General features: G+C 51.6%; 1 protein-coding gene across 6 annotated transcripts in view; it reads left to right on the top strand.

The window, feature by feature from the left end:
• Positions 1 to 15000, top strand: part of PBX3 (PBX homeobox 3) — a 99564-nt gene that overhangs the window by 79170 nt on the left and 5394 nt on the right. For all 6 annotated transcript variants that reach the window (XR_015808085.1, XM_014880023.2, XM_088177591.1 and 3 more), the window contains 4 exons: positions 1238 to 1479; positions 5123 to 5313; positions 7139 to 7274; positions 13783 to 13948. Coding sequence is in view for 5 of the 6 variants with exons in the window: in XM_014880023.2 (XP_014735509.1) it covers positions 1238 to 1479; positions 5123 to 5313; positions 7139 to 7274; positions 13783 to 13948 (735 nt within the window). In the remaining variant the exon portion in view is untranslated. The remainder of the gene's footprint in view (positions 1 to 1237; positions 1480 to 5122; positions 5314 to 7138; positions 7275 to 13782; positions 13949 to 15000) is intronic.

The raw sequence follows: 15000 nt of genomic DNA, 5'->3' as shown, positions 1-15000 counted from the left end.
TGTGAAACACCTGAGTGCCCTCGTCATTGTCCTCGCTGCCTGAGCTCCTTCCTGTTGTGCTTCAGGCCCCTCCTGGCTCCTGCAGCCTCAGTGCAGTGTCAGCTCCTGCTGCTAAACCTTGGGGGCTGCTCACTTACCGTGTCAGGCTTACAGACAAGGGTTGGGATTGGGAATATTGAGTCTGGGTGGATCGTGTCACTTTGGACGAAGCCCTCTCACTTTGGCTTGTTGATGGAAGTACATGATGCAGGAATCACTGCAATTGTCCCAAATTATTTTGCTGCAGGTTTTGGCTAGGTATCTGCATTTAGGAGCAGAGTAGGACTGTGATGGGAGAGTGGGAGGGAGGTGAGTTCCATGGTGAAAGCAGAAATGCAGCTGAGGAAAAACAGCTGGAATAGAGCACAGTAAACATGGACTGAGAAAGCATCCAGAAGCTAAAAGGAAAAACAACAGTATTTCTCATTCTCATTGATGAGAAGGAAAGGAGAGCTTGAGTGGATTAAAACCAGGATGTTATTGAACATGCTGACAGCAGAGCAGAGGAGGAGTGTGACAAACAGGGGAACAAGTCACCAAGGAAATCACCCCCGTGTTACAGCACTGCGGGCCAGGAGCTGTGCCAAGGCAATGGGGCCTGGCAGACGAGGGAATGAGGGGTGGGTGCAGCTCTCCCTTGACCAGGCACCACCACCCCTGCTGCTGCAGGGACTCCCAGGTGTAGCATCACCTTCCCTGGCTGCAGCATGGGTGCCTGAGCCGTGCCAGGGCTGTCCCCAACACGTGTGTGCCAGCTCAGGGACACGCCAGGACAATGTGTGATACCATCAGCCTGTGCCTCTGCACCTCTGAACAGGCAACAGGAATCATTTAAAGAGATTATGAGACGTTTTTATTATTCCCATGAAATTATATAGAAGTATGGTTTTAGATGAAGGTGACAGGTTTAAAATGTGTATTTTAGAGCAAAATTAATGCCTTGTGCTTTCTTGAGTTGGAAGGTTGGTCAATGGGGGGGGTCATCTCCCACTGCGTGTCCTCCTTGGGACAGACGGTGTGGAATCCTGTGCTGTCTCCAAAAAAGCACATTGCTGGTGCCCAGGTCCGTGCCTGGTCCCAGCTGTGTGTTGCTGGCACAGCTGGCACAGCCGACACAGGTTCCTGCAGGCGGGCAGCGGCCGGGCAGATGCAGAAAGTACTGACTGTGTTTTCTCTTGTTCTCTCTTTTGTGCCCAAGGTTTGAGCATCCGAGGAGCCCAGGAGGAAGACCCTCCCGATCCTCAGCTAATGAGACTAGACAATATGCTTCTGGCAGAAGGAGTCTCAGGTCCGGAGAAAGGTGGGGGATCGGCGGCAGCAGCTGCAGCCGCAGCAGCCTCTGGAGGGTCTTCAGATAACTCTATTGAACACTCAGATTACAGAGCCAAATTGACCCAGATCAGACAAATCTATCACACAGAGCTGGAGAAATATGAACAGGTCAGACATCAGCCTCTCAGTTGTTCGTGTACCTGACACTGCTCTCCTCTGCTTGCCAGTGCCCACCACTGCCCACTCTGGACCACAACCCTTCCTCCCCTTCCCCACCCCTCTGCCCATAGAGAGCCACGATGGGAATGTCCAAGGAGCTGCTGGCTGGAGCCAGGACGCATGTCTTGCATGCCTGAGTGTTTTCTGTTGTCCGTAACTGCACAAGAGCAACACCCAAGCCCATGTTTCTCCCCTTTGCTCAGCCCACAGAGGCAGAGAGGAGGAGAGATCACTCTGTCTGTTGCTCTGTGCCACCCTCTGCCCTGATGAGGTCTCACACAGCTGGGACTGGCAGGTTGGAGAGCACAGGCAGACAAGGGCTGCATTGGCCATCTCAGCCCACAAGCTCCTGGAGCAGGTGGCAGGAGACTCTAGCACAGGACTTGGCCATGGCAGGTGAGCTGGAGCAGGCTGGAAGAGAGTGGGCAGTGAGGCACCAGCAGAGCACCTGGCCCAGGCTTTGGGACAGGAACTAGAGAAATCCTGCTTCAGGCAGATGCCAGCACAGTGTCTTTGTTTGGAGTGAAGAGCATGCTGCAGAGACCTGTAGGTTTGTGTTCACCACTGGGACCTGGTGACCCAACACGTTGCCATGCCAGTGGCACTGAGAATGTGCTGCCAGGTGCCAGCAGCACCGTGTGTCCCAGGTGCCAGCAGCACCGTGTGTCTCAGGTGCCAGTGGCACTGCCTTGTCTGTGCTGTCTCTTTCACTGTGTTGTTCAACTGGAGAACAAATAACTGAGCAAACACCTGTCAGGGTCTTTGTGCAAATCTCTTCTCCCCTGACTCCCCAAGGCCCCAGTAGTGCTGTGTGGAGCCCCGAGCTCTCCTCGCCCTGCTGTGCAGTTAGAGCACTGGGATGGGGGTGGCTGTGGGAATAACGAGCCCCATGCAGCAGCAGCAGCAGCAGCAGCAGCAGCAGCAGTGTCTCACACAGGCACAGTGACACAGGCTGCAGGCAGATCTGGGCCAGAGAGTGGCAGCTCGGTGCTTGCAGCCGGTTCCTGGCAAACATCCTTGGACTCTAATAAGTTTAATGACGTGGGGGAAGCAGGAGCATTTTTTGCCCTGTAGCTCCATTTACAAAGGTTTCAGCTGAAATGTCACAGCCATCCGTCCACACCACAGGAAGTTTTGGAGGATGCTCAAATGCTGCTGGAGCAGGAGAGAGAGAGGTAGAGCCGAGGATGAGACATGCACGCTTCCCCACGGATCCTGACACCCAGCCACGTCTGCTCAACAGACATATGATGATTTCCCCAGCCTGGCAGCAAACTGTCTCCTGCTGGTTTGTCTCACTGCAGTGCCCGAGAGGCAGCCAGGGCTTGGCATCTCAGCCTCTGGCACCACAGGTTGTGGGAGGTAGCAGGGAGCCCGTGCTGGGCACCTGCCCGCGCCCCAGAGCCGCTCCTGCCATTCCTGCCCAGCCAGGCACTCCTGCCATCCCATGGCAGCACGAACCAGAGCGCCTTCCTGGAGACGCTTTCCAGGCAGAGTTTGATCCTGATATTTGTTGCCAGTCAGGGGAATGCACTCAGGAAAAAAAAAAAAAAAAAAAGAGGGAAAGAGAAATGGAAAGTGTGTCACGCCATCACCCAGCGCTCCCTCGCCGGGCGCCGGGAGAAATGGCCACGCACAGGCAGCGCCTTCCATAATTTACAGCTCCTATAGCAGAGATGACATATTGAAAGCTATCTGCTGTAATTACACTGAAATACATTTTTTGCTGTAGGCAAAAGTACTGTAAGGGTCCCAGGCCTCCCGGAGCAGCTGGGAACCCACTTCCCAAGTTCACGGATGTCTCCTGAATTCACCCCGAATTGGGCTGAAGTGTGGCAGCTCAGAAGCCACCACCAGCCTCACAGAGCACTGGCTGCCACCCTGTCCCTCAACATTGTTTTGGGCCATTTCCTCTCTTTTTCCCGTGCAGTCGTGATGAAGCACTGAGGCAGCAGGAGCATCCCTGCTCCTACAAGGTTTCTGAGCAGGTTAACAAGGCCATCACTTATAACCTGACATTATTAATAATGTCTCGGGCACCAAGCAGAGGCCTGAAAAATAGTCCTGGAAAAGGGATCAAGTAGCTTGGACGCTATAAATAAACAAGAGAAACAAGACAAAGCATCAGAGTCTTCTGAGCTTCCTCCCACTGTGCTGTGTGAGGCAGCTCTGCAGAGGGGAGGTGCTGGTGGAGATGAATTAAACGCAGGCTCTCCAAACAGTTGTAGCCAAACCAAGTCTCATCAGGCAAGCTAAGTAGTCAGGGAAATGTTTTTGCTTCTTGAAAGCAAGAAACTAATTTTTGTTTTTCAATATCCAGTTTTTGATACTAAATCTCTTATAGAAAAGACATACCTGAAAATATTTCTAATGCAACAGTTGCCAATTTTATTGTACTTTAAAATTGAATTCCCTGGATCTGAAAAGAAGGGGGTTTGTGGTAAACTGTGCCTGGAACATCCATCCAGTGCCAAATTCTTGGGTTCAGCTGTACTTTGGAACATTCAGAGCTGCTGCATTTTGGTGCCTGTGTCCCCTTCCCTTCTGTGCAACATTTCCTGGGTGAGCCAAAGCTGATGCTCCTGCTGTTGGTCTGAGGGCTGAACTTCTGCATGCTCAGGTTGTCTCTTGATGAAAGAAAGAATGTGCTGGTGGGAAGTGAGGGTGAGACACGTCCAGCTCCTTCACCTGGAGCTCAGAGAGTCTTGGCAGGGCTGGGCTGGCAGGTGCTGGGCTGAGCTGTGCCCTCGGTGGTGCCAAGCCAAGGGCTCTGCACAGGGCTCACTGAGCTGCCTCCAACGGGTGCTGCAAGGATGTAAATTAGCCTGTAATTTACTTTCAGTAGTGTAAAGAAAAAAAATCACTTTGCCTGAAGTGTATGCATCTTTCTTAAGGGTGTACCCAGATTTTAATTATCTAAATGTAAATACTTAACGAATTTTACTTAGAGTAATGAGCTAAAGTGCACACTACATAAATGAGATGTTCTAATTAATCATGTATGAACTACTGGTTTAAAGAAAAGCTATGTGAATTCTGCGAATGTTGGGCTATTGCCAAATTGCTAATCAGCATTTGCATTCATAGATGGCTTCACTTAATAAGTTGTGAGACGTTCAGCAAATGTTATAGGAAATTATGAGTTTTTAGATGCGTAAACTTTGCACTTTTAACTCCTTCCCTCACATAATCCTTTGAAATGTTGGAGAATCCTTGAAAATGTGGTTGTCAGACATATTACATGCATATTTTGCAGCCTGACTTTAGAGGGAAGAGGGGAGCTGGCAGAGTTTTTGGCAGGTTCCAGCCTGCAAAGGGAAGGCAGGATGTGTGGAAGCTCAGACCAGGGAGTTCCTGGTGATGGCTCAGTCTGAAGTTTATATCAGCATGTGACAGTGTGTGACAGTAATCGAGTGGAGTGGTGATTGAGGGCTCCCTGTGCCTCCCCTCAGTGCCTGGGCCAGCCTGGAGGGGACAGGGCCATGTGAGGGTCCCCCAGCCCCCAGTGCTGCCTTCCCCCAACAGCCAGGTCAGAGCTTGTGTCTTTGTGGGACAGCACAAACCCACGTCTGGGCCTCTTCTTCCTCCACAGGCATGTAATGAATTTACCACTCATGTAATGAACCTCCTCAGAGAACAGAGCCGGACACGTCCCATTTCTCCCAAGGAGATTGAGAGGATGGTGGGCATCATTCATCGAAAATTCAGCTCCATCCAGATGCAGCTCAAACAAAGCACTTGTGAAGCAGTAATGATTTTAAGATCAAGATTCCTCGATGCCAGGTAAGGCAGAGGCAAGTGCCCCTGTCTCTTTTGGGGGGGAAGCAGTAATTTCTGGGCAGCCCAGGAGAGCCTGGCCATGCTGGGAGTGGTGTCCCATGTCAGCAGGGATGGGTGGGAGAGGCTGCTCTGTCCCAGCAAAGGCCTTCATCCACAGCTGCTGTGGAAGGGGCCCCGTGCACAGTATGCCTTCAGAAGCAGCAAGGTCTTTTGTAGAAATTGCAGTGCAAAGACTGGGCTTGTTTTCCCTCCTTGGACATCTGCCCCAGTGCTGGAGCTCAGTGCCTGTCCCCAGCACCCACAGCCCCCGAGCAGGCTGCTTGCTCCACGAGCTGCCAGGAGGCAGACAGGGGTTAGGAGGGGGGTTAGGCACAGTCACAATTGTTTTGAAGCCTGATGGGGTGGGATAGTGATCCCCAGCCCCATCCCTTTGTAGGGCTCCTGTCTGCAGAGCAGGAGCGGAGCCGAGTGGAACAGGGAGGAGCAGCAGGCGCCACATGGAGCCTCCCTCCTCCAGCAGCTCAGACTTCACACCTGAAAGCTGCGAGGAGCTAAACAAGACCAAAATAATGTTATTAACAAGGAGGTCACTGGCAGGTGTGGGAAATCAGGGTAATTGCAGGCAGTTGGAGGAGATGTCTATGGAGAGCTCCAGGAACGCAAAGGTAGAGCCTGCAGATGTACATTTTAAAGTGATTTCTTTAAAAAGGAGGAAGGTAAATAAGGCAAAATGAGCGGAAGCATAGTAATGAGATAAACAGAGCTCCTGGGAGGGAGCCTGCCTGCTCCAGGATCCAGCAGAGTTAGCAGCACCGAGCTCGGCACAGCGCTGGGGATTGCTCGCTGCCGGCTGGCCTGGGGCACGGCGCTGATTGCAACAGCCCTGGGGGAAGCAGCTCCAAGGAAATGTTTCACTGGAGCCTTCCCAGGGATCTGCACAAGGACAGGAGCCGCTGGCACGGAGGGATGGCGCTGCAGCTGTGCAGGCACCGCTGCCACGGCCAGCGCTGGTGGCTCCTGGTGGCCATGCAGGTGCTCCCTGCAGGGCTCCGTGCTCCAAGGTGACACACGTGGGACCCTGGGGACTGTCCCTGCAGGGCTCTGTGCTCCAAGGTGACACACGTGGGACCTTCAGTCTGTCCCTGCAGGGCTCTGTGCTCCAAGGTGACACACGTGGGACCCTGGGGACTGTCCCTGCAGAGCCTGGGCCCCGTGCAGCAGGAGGGTGGCACAGATGGGTCTGGCTCACAAAGCCCTGAAATCCACTTGCAGTTGAAGCCAATTAGCTCAGGGAGGGCCGTGTGAGGACACGGCAGCTCTGCCCCATGCCCTGGTACCATCCTCACCCCGGGGGGCTGTGCAGGGCCCAGCTGACCTGTGCTGAAGGGAAGGAGGGCAGGGAGAGGAAGGGGGTCTGCCAGGCTGCTGCCAGCACAGAGGGGCTCCATGTCCAGGAGCTTTGGGCTGGGCTCTGTACCTGGATGTGGAGGAGCCATGGGGGAGGCTGCTGGCTCAGCACCTGCCTCCCCTTTTCTGCCACAGCACGTGAACGTGCCTGTGCTCCCATGGGATGAACCCCGTGGGGAATCTGGGGATGTGAAGCCCGAGGCAGAGTCCAGAGCCCCGTGGGCTGGGTTGTTGTTGCTGCCTGCTGCTCCCTCCCGTGGTGCCGGGGTGTTCAAAGGGGTCAGGGTGCCAGGACAGCTCTGCTGTGTTGTTCTGTGCTGCAGCACAGGCTGTGAAATGTAGGCTGCTGCTCCCCATCCAACCCTGCCAGGGACCTGCTGGCATCTGGAGGAACAGTGATGTTTTCCTTTTCTCCTTTCAGACGGAAAAGGCGTAACTTCAGTAAACAAGCCACGGAAATCTTGAACGAGTATTTTTACTCCCACCTCAGTAACCCCTACCCCAGTGAAGAAGCCAAAGAAGAGCTGGCAAAGAAATGCAGCATCACAGTATCACAGGTAAGCAGCAGGGAGCACCCCCTGCACCCACAGTGTGCCAATCTCCTGGCTCCCCTTGCAATGCTGCATCTCCCTCCTGGCTCTGCCAGGTGGTTCCAGTGGAGGCAGGTGGTGCAGAACTGGGCCTGCCCAAAGCTCCTCTGTCACCCCTTCGGATCTGTGTGCTCACCATGAGGAGGTTTGCAGGGTGATGGGACGTGGCTGAGCTCTGCAGGAAAGGCTGCCTGCCTCTGGTGGCTGGGGCTGTGCTGGGGTATGAAGGTGCTGTGCACAGAGAAGAAGATAAGAATAAAAAGCAGCAAGGTCTGCACCCCACTTCACATCAGCCTTCTCTCTGCACAGCAGTGAGGCTCCTGGCTGAGCCTTGCTCTGCTCTGAATTCATTGCAACCGAGCAGGATTTTGGGGAAAGGATGGTTTATCGACAAATTTAGGATCTATCTTTATAGATCCAAATTTCTTTGATTGCTCGAAGTTGTTTTTCTAAGCCAATCAGAAATTCAGCCTCTAGCTATGCTGAAGTGACACAAGTGGCTTCTCTGTGGCAAAACTGCATTAGGCAGATTTGCTCCTTTTACCACACATAACAGCTGTTACTGTGAAGTTACTGCAAGAAACCAGCACCTCCCCAGTCAGGACTGTGCTGTCACTGGCTGCAGCTGCTTTCTGTGTGGGCCAAAGCACCTCAGTGAACTCACAGTTCAGCTCAGACTGGTGTCTGGCAGCCGTGCTCAGGCTGATGACACCATCGAGTTTTCCTTCACCAGGCAGCTCAAAAAGCAAACCACCACTGGGCATTCCACGTGGCCTGTATGTTTGCTAGAAAGCCCAGTTATTCTCACACAAATCTGCCTTGTACAGCTTGGGGAAGAGCTTGAACTTGTGTGGCAGGGAAGTGCCCTGCAGTTTCCAAGTTCTGCAGCCACCCTGCTCCTGTGGCCAGGGCTGGTGTGCTGGCTCCTCCCTGCTCCCTCAGCTCCCTTATCAATATTTCAGCTCCTTGAGAGGAACGGTGCCTGGGGCGCATGTGTTAACTATTAATGATTGCAGGCTGCAGTATTGGCATTATTAGCAACTCAACCTTTAGCTTTATAATTAAGACCTGAGTTGAGATTTACTTTATAGGCCTCCATTGAATGCATGAAAAATTCAGGCACTTTATTGAAGACTTTCAGATGAAAGGCTGCCCAGCTCCTCCAAATTTGGAATTACTTGGCTTTGGCTGCACCCACGTTGGCAGCCCTGGCAGAGCTGCCCCAGGACACGTGTGTGTGCCTTGCTGTCTCCTTGCCTGCTCCTTGGCACTCCAACTGGAAGTGCCTGTGCTCGGTGCCAGGGGCAGGTACAGGATGGGGATGGAGGCAGTTTCTCCCAGTCCATCTACAAATAGCTGTGGTAATGGGCAGGAAGTTTTTGAGGGACATTCAGCACACAGTTCCCTCTGACATTGCTCCTCCCTCGCTCTTAGAATCACACTGGTGGCTGCTGGGCTGCTCCCCGTGCCCTCGGGCATCCCTGCAGCTGCTGTGGATGCCTGGGAGCAGCCCAGCAGCCTGAGAGCACACGAGTGCCAGGGCACTGTGGTCTGCAGCCTTAATCTTGCTGCTGGTCTCAGTCCTTGGCACGAGATGGTTTGTGGCAATTCCTTCAGCAAGGGTGTCCAGAAATCTTCCATGTGATCCAAGGCAGCCTGCTGTAGAGTTAGGAGAGGCCATGGTATCAACACCAAAAGTTCTTCAGTTTTGGTTAATGTAACTGTGGGAGATGACGTGGGAAAAAGGCCAGCAGACCTGCTGAGGAGCTGTTCCCTCTGCACCCAGTGGTGAGCCCTGCCTGGCAGGGAGGGGCTCAGTGATCCCTTGGTGTGGACAGATAAAAAGACAGATCAAGATAAGGCTGAAGTGACTGTAGGAAATGAGATGGAACATTTGAGAAGCCATAACTGATTGCTTCTAGTGCTAATAGATCTGATTTCTCTCTTAATTGGTTGTTTGATAAGATTTAATGTATATGCCCTCGAATGAAATAAAAGGTAGGCAGATGGTCCAACAACCCAGCAGTGGCAGAGAGCCTGTGACAGGAATATAGGTTTGTCTTTTTAATATTTGATACAGACATGAATTAGTTGTTTCTTGAATCCATTAGGAAGTCTGAGTGAGCGATGGGAGTAGCTGCAGTGTGCCCTCCATAGCACTGCATCCAGCAACCTCAGCCTTGCTGGGTGACATTGCCAGCCTGCTCCAAGGGCAGTGCTGCCCACCCAGCCTGGCACCAGGGACGGGCCCTTGGCCATGGCTGGAGCTTTGCTTTGGCAAGATGTTATAAATGACTTGGGAAAACTCGGGTTGATATGGTAAAGGCTGGAAATGGGGCCATGTATCATGTAATGGGAGAGGAGCTGTATGAGAGGGAGGGAGTGCCTGTGATCAGCTGGTTGCTTGAGTTCCTGATGGATCTGCTGTCACAGCTAGAGAGCATGAATACCATGGATGTTCTAATCTTTGATTTCCAAAGGCTGCATGGCAGTACTGCAGGGTTAGTTGGTGTTTTGCAGGTCAAACTGGGCTGGAGGTGTTTTTCTTTGTCCTGAAAAGGATGTATGTTTTTGAGGCCATGTAGTAGAAGAGCTGTGAGCAGGCCCTGCTGAGCAGCCCCCACACTCTGCTCTGGTGAGTGACTGCAGAACTCGGAGGATGCAATCCAGAACTCGGAGTGAATTGAGCAGTCATTGACACCCTGGCAGGAGCAGCATGGCAGGGGACAAGCAGTGGCACCCGAGGAGGTGACTGAGCTGCAGCTCTCTCAGGGCTTTCAGGGAAGATCTCGAAGTGAGTGTATTTTCAGCCTTGACCAAGTGTCCCTTGGACCTTGCCGTGCCTGTCACCATGCCCCATTTACCTCCTGTGCTGCAAATACCCTGGAGGGCCACAGAGCTGGAAAAAGGAATAAATAACATTAAGGGATGGCTTTCCAAACTCTGGCTCATCTTTGATGAAGAGGCTTTGTCCTTTCCCTGGCTGAGCCAGGCTCCTCTGTAGCCTCTTCTAACGATGATCCCAAGTGTTTCTCTCTTGTACTGTCAGTGCCTTGTACATGCTGGGGGCAGATTCATGGCAGAACATTTTCTCCCTCAAACACTTAATTAGTGAGTGTTTTGGGTCATCCTCCCCCCAGATTAAGCTGCTGACTGGAAATCCTGCTGCCATGGCACTTTACTGAGCTGCAAAGAAAATTGTCTCCCAGAATCGTTTCATTGCAGGTGGGAGATCGATGGTTTCAGTTTTGATATCGGTGTTTAAAATAATATGTAGAGAAGGTTTTTCAAGAAAAGCATAAAGACAAACTATTTATTAAGATGAACACCTCACACAATTTCATTTTTAAGAGTGCGGAAAAGGTAATTCTGGGGAAAAAAATGTCCTTAGCAGAGAACATTGTCAGCTGTAATTTAGAGCTGCCCCATCAGTGCACATTGGAGGGAGATAAACTGTATTGTCTGTTCTCCCCTAGCATGGCTGCAAGGCTGATGTTTTATACTTTTGCAGATGAGCCTCTTTCAGGGTGTCACAAACGACCATCAGTCCATCACAGGGGCTGGAGAGAGGGCACAGCCAGAGCTGAGAGCGGGGCAGTGGAGTACAGCAATAACATTTTTCACTGCCTCAAACAAAAGAAGGATGTGGTTGACAAGGGAATATATTTAACATTGTTTTAAAGAAAGGATGCAGGAGCTGGTTTCCAGCACCCCTCTGGCCCCTGCTGCTCCTGAGTGTTTCTGTGAGCAGGTGGACAGAGAGAAACTGTGCATGGAGGGGATCTTACCCCTGCTCCTCATGTGGGAAACAAGGAAAAAAGCTGCAGCATAATTAAATAGTTCTGGAGGTAAAATTCTTGGGTTTACATCATAGACTGTAACTGTGCAACATTGATTTTTAACATTTTTAGGTTTGTACCATGTTTTAGGTGTGGAACACAGACTGTGCTACAAACATGGAAACACAGTGGAAAGATTTCCACCATCCATGAATCTGTAGCTCCCTAATTCCAGCAGCAATGCTCTTGCATCAGCTGTGTCTTTGCCGAGTGAGCACTGATTTATCCCAGGAAATCACCCACTCTGGAGACACAGGGCAGGCCTGCCCCATCCCAAATCCCACATTAGGCATCTTGATGATTTAAGTAATAATTTATTGTCTTTTTATTTAACATTGCAATTAACATGATAAATAAGTGCAACAGTATTGTTTGAAATGTAATATACAATTAAGCCCAATTAATTAATTGGCCTTCAATGATCAGGAGGAGAAAGATGCTCATTGTTTTTTTTTATGTGAAGAGATAGTTTGTTTTAATGAAAAATGTGTTGTGAGGCAGCTCACGATGGAGACAACTTCCATGTTTAGGGTGAGCCCGGGGCTGGGTGAGGAGCCAGGTCCTGGTGCTGACAGGGGAGCCCAGCCCTGCACCCTGATCTTCCCTGGGACCATGGCAGTGCCAGCAGCACAAGCCAGGTGAGCTGTGCTCCCAGTGAGCAGGGATCCTCAATGCTGCCTGGCACAGCCTGCTGGAGCAGTGCCCTGGCCCTGTCCTGGCCAGGTCCAGCTGTGGCCGCAGCCCCCGGGTGTCCCCAGGTGTCCCCAGGTGTCTCTGGGTGTCCCCGGGTGTCCCCAGGTGTCCCCAGGTGTCTCTGGGTGTCTCTGGGTGTCCCCAGGTGTCTCTGGGTGTCTCTGGGTGTCCCCAGGTGTCTCTGGGTGTCCCCAGGTGTCTCTGGGTGTCCCCGGGTGTCCCCAGGTGTCCCCGGGTGTCCCCGGGTGTCCCCAGGTGTCCCCAGGTGTCTCTGGGTGTCTCTGGGTGTCCCCAGGTGTCTCTGGGTGTTCCCACATTCCCTCGCTGGGCCACGCTCTGCCCTGCACTGCTGTGTCACAGGAGCACAAGGAGTCCTTGGGCACAGGGGACACGGGCAGTGGCTGTGGCACCCCCGGGCTGCTGTGGCTCCTCTGGCAGCCCTGGCACTGCCCCTCGGTCTGAGGAAGGAGTTTAACATTTCTGGATCCTCATTTAGATGTGGTGTGCGGGTTAAACATAACGTACGAGCACTGCTCCTCTCATTGCTTCCAATTAAACCTTGCTTGTTAGTTTAACCTCTAGGTAATCCCATCAAACAATTGATGTCAAGGAAACACTGCCCACAGTGGCTCTGGATGAGTGGCCATTAATTTTAATTGCCTTGATATTAAAGATTAAGAAGTATTGGGACTAGCAGAATGGAAACGATCTGATGTCAAGCAAATCCACTCGTTGAGGCTTCCCCAGGCTGCTGGTGATATTAAAATTTTACTGTGAGAATTAAATAAACCTTTATTAGTGATGGCTGTTGTTTGATTGGTCCAGGGGCGTGCATAAACAGAGGGGTCTCGTGCACATCCGTGGACAATATGGTTGATGTGCAGAGATTCCTCAATTATGATACTGTTAATAAAGCATAATCTGATTGTACACAATAATTATTTGCTGGGTTTCATTAATGTATTATTGCTTCTCTGACTGACAAGGTGATATTAAGTGCAATATATAGAACATGGTGGAGTATTATCAGGGGAGCAGGATGTATAAGGTGCCTTCCATATTACTGATAAAGGCCAGAGGTTTTCCATTAATTGTGGTTAAACAAAAGCTGTGCTGCCTCAAATAGAGCAGGATCTGACTCCTCAGCAGGATCCTGAACTGGGTGCTGCGACAGGACCCCTGCCACACCCTGTGACTGCCTGATAACCACTGGGCTGTCACTGGTCCCTTCCCCTTTACTGCTGGAGCAGTTCTTTTATTGTCTCTGCTGTGTTGGCCATTGTCCATGTTCCAAACTGGGTTTGTTATTTAGGAGCTCTGTTACAGCAGCTGAAGTTAAACAAAGCCCCTAAGCAAGATTGTACAAAGTTCCCTGAGCGGCTCCAGGCGTGACCCCTGGGTGGGTTAATAGCCGGTGCCCTGGGAGCCACCTTGGCTTCAGTACAGCATCTTCAAAGGGCCATGACAAAGGGACTTTTCAGCCATTATTGATTTATATGATTCCTTTCATTTTCACTCAACCAAACACGATTCTGTGAGTGGGCTGCCAAGGTTGTTCCAGCCCAAAAATAAAGAACAATTGCTCTCACTGCCCGCTCGCCCTCAGTCAACCGGACCTTGGTCCCCCCGAGCATCCTTCTGGGTCTTGCACCAGTTCTGTTGACAAATGGCCCATGGTGGTGGGGGACAGTGCTGTGGTACAGCAAGCTCTGGGATATGTGCAGTCATCAGTCACTTGTTGTGCGTCAGTTTGCCAAGAGAGCAGCAGAGCCAGGTCCTGCTGAGCTCCCCAGTGCTGTTTAACTGATCCGGGTTAGTGCTCAGTTACCTGGAGCAGGTACAGGTTGTGTTTCTGGCATCTCAAAATGACATCTCAAAGGGATCCTGCTTTGCCCAGCCAAGCACTTCGTGTCCTTCACCCTTCCCACCTCTCTCCACTGCAGGTGTCCAACTGGTTTGGCAATAAGAGAATCAGGTACAAGAAGAACATTGGGAAGTTCCAGGAGGAAGCCAATCTCTACGCGGCAAAGACGGCCGTGACTGCAGCGCACGCCGTAGCTGCAGCTGTCCAGAACAACCAGACCAACTCCCCCACCACCCCAAATTCTGGTATGTACCTGGCTGCTGCACCCTGGAGGGCTGTGTGTCACGGAGGGCTGTGTGTCATGGAGTGAGCTTGGTCGGGGTGAGGAGGATGCAGCTCCTTAGCAGCCCCAGTCGTGGCACAGGGAGTTGTCCTGAGCCCAAGGATGTCCAGCTTGGACCACGAGGGCTGAGCACTGCCCTGGGTGGTCCCAGCAGCTCCACAGCCAAGCTCCCACAGCCCTAGAGTGGGGCCTGTGTAATTCCCACTGTGGTTACGGCTGCCTGGCTCTGGCTTCTGGCACCTTCTTTGTTTCTGTAGTTACTTTAAGCTTTTTCTTATTCACTGTAAAGAACATAAAATGGGGCAGAGGTCCAAGTCTGGTTTTGTAGAACTGTTAAATTTATTGTCAAGATAACAAAATAGAAAAATATTTTAGCACGCTCTAACTGGAATTTAATCTCTGGATGGCTTGAAATGGAGTTGATGTTATAAACAGAAATCTAAGGATGGAACTTTAATTTGGAGTTACTCTGTGACATGTTCTGCTACAGGTCTCACTGGTGTGCAGATGACATTTTGCAAGTCTGAGCACTGCATTAATCAGGGAGTGTTGAGGGGGTGTTGCTCTTTTGGGCTCCAGGGGCAAAGGTTGCCACAAGCACAAACACTATTTACAGTCAAGTTTTGCTGTGACTTAGTTGTGGACAACTTTTAAAGAGGATAGAAAGCCATGGGGAAAAGAAGACTTGAACTAAAAGAAAGTAAGAAAAAGGTTCCTTCTTTGACAGTAATAAACCACATAATTGGGAACTGCCAACAATTCCCTTTGGAAGGAGACAAGAAGTACAGGCTCAAAATGCGTGTTTGGTGATGGCACCTCATGATGGAGTGATCCACAGGGTGATCTGATATGGAAATGTTGTTGTACAGGCTGCTCTTCCAGAGGGAAGAGCTGTCCTGGGTTGCAGGGAGCTCCAGGCTCGCCCAGCACAGAGCTCTGGGATGTGGTGGCCAGTGTGGGGGGCCGGTGGCCACGCTCACCCCACGCCAGGGCAGCAGCTTCCCCTGCACTGAG

The sequence above is a fragment of the Sturnus vulgaris genome, chromosome 22 (assembly GCF_052056855.1).
Source record: "Sturnus vulgaris isolate bStuVul1 chromosome 22, bStuVul1.hap1, whole genome shotgun sequence".
Classification (NCBI taxonomy): domain Eukaryota; kingdom Metazoa; phylum Chordata; class Aves; order Passeriformes; family Sturnidae; genus Sturnus; species Sturnus vulgaris.
Note: the sequence above shows the minus strand (reverse complement) of the source record. Positions and strands in the feature narration are given on the sequence as shown.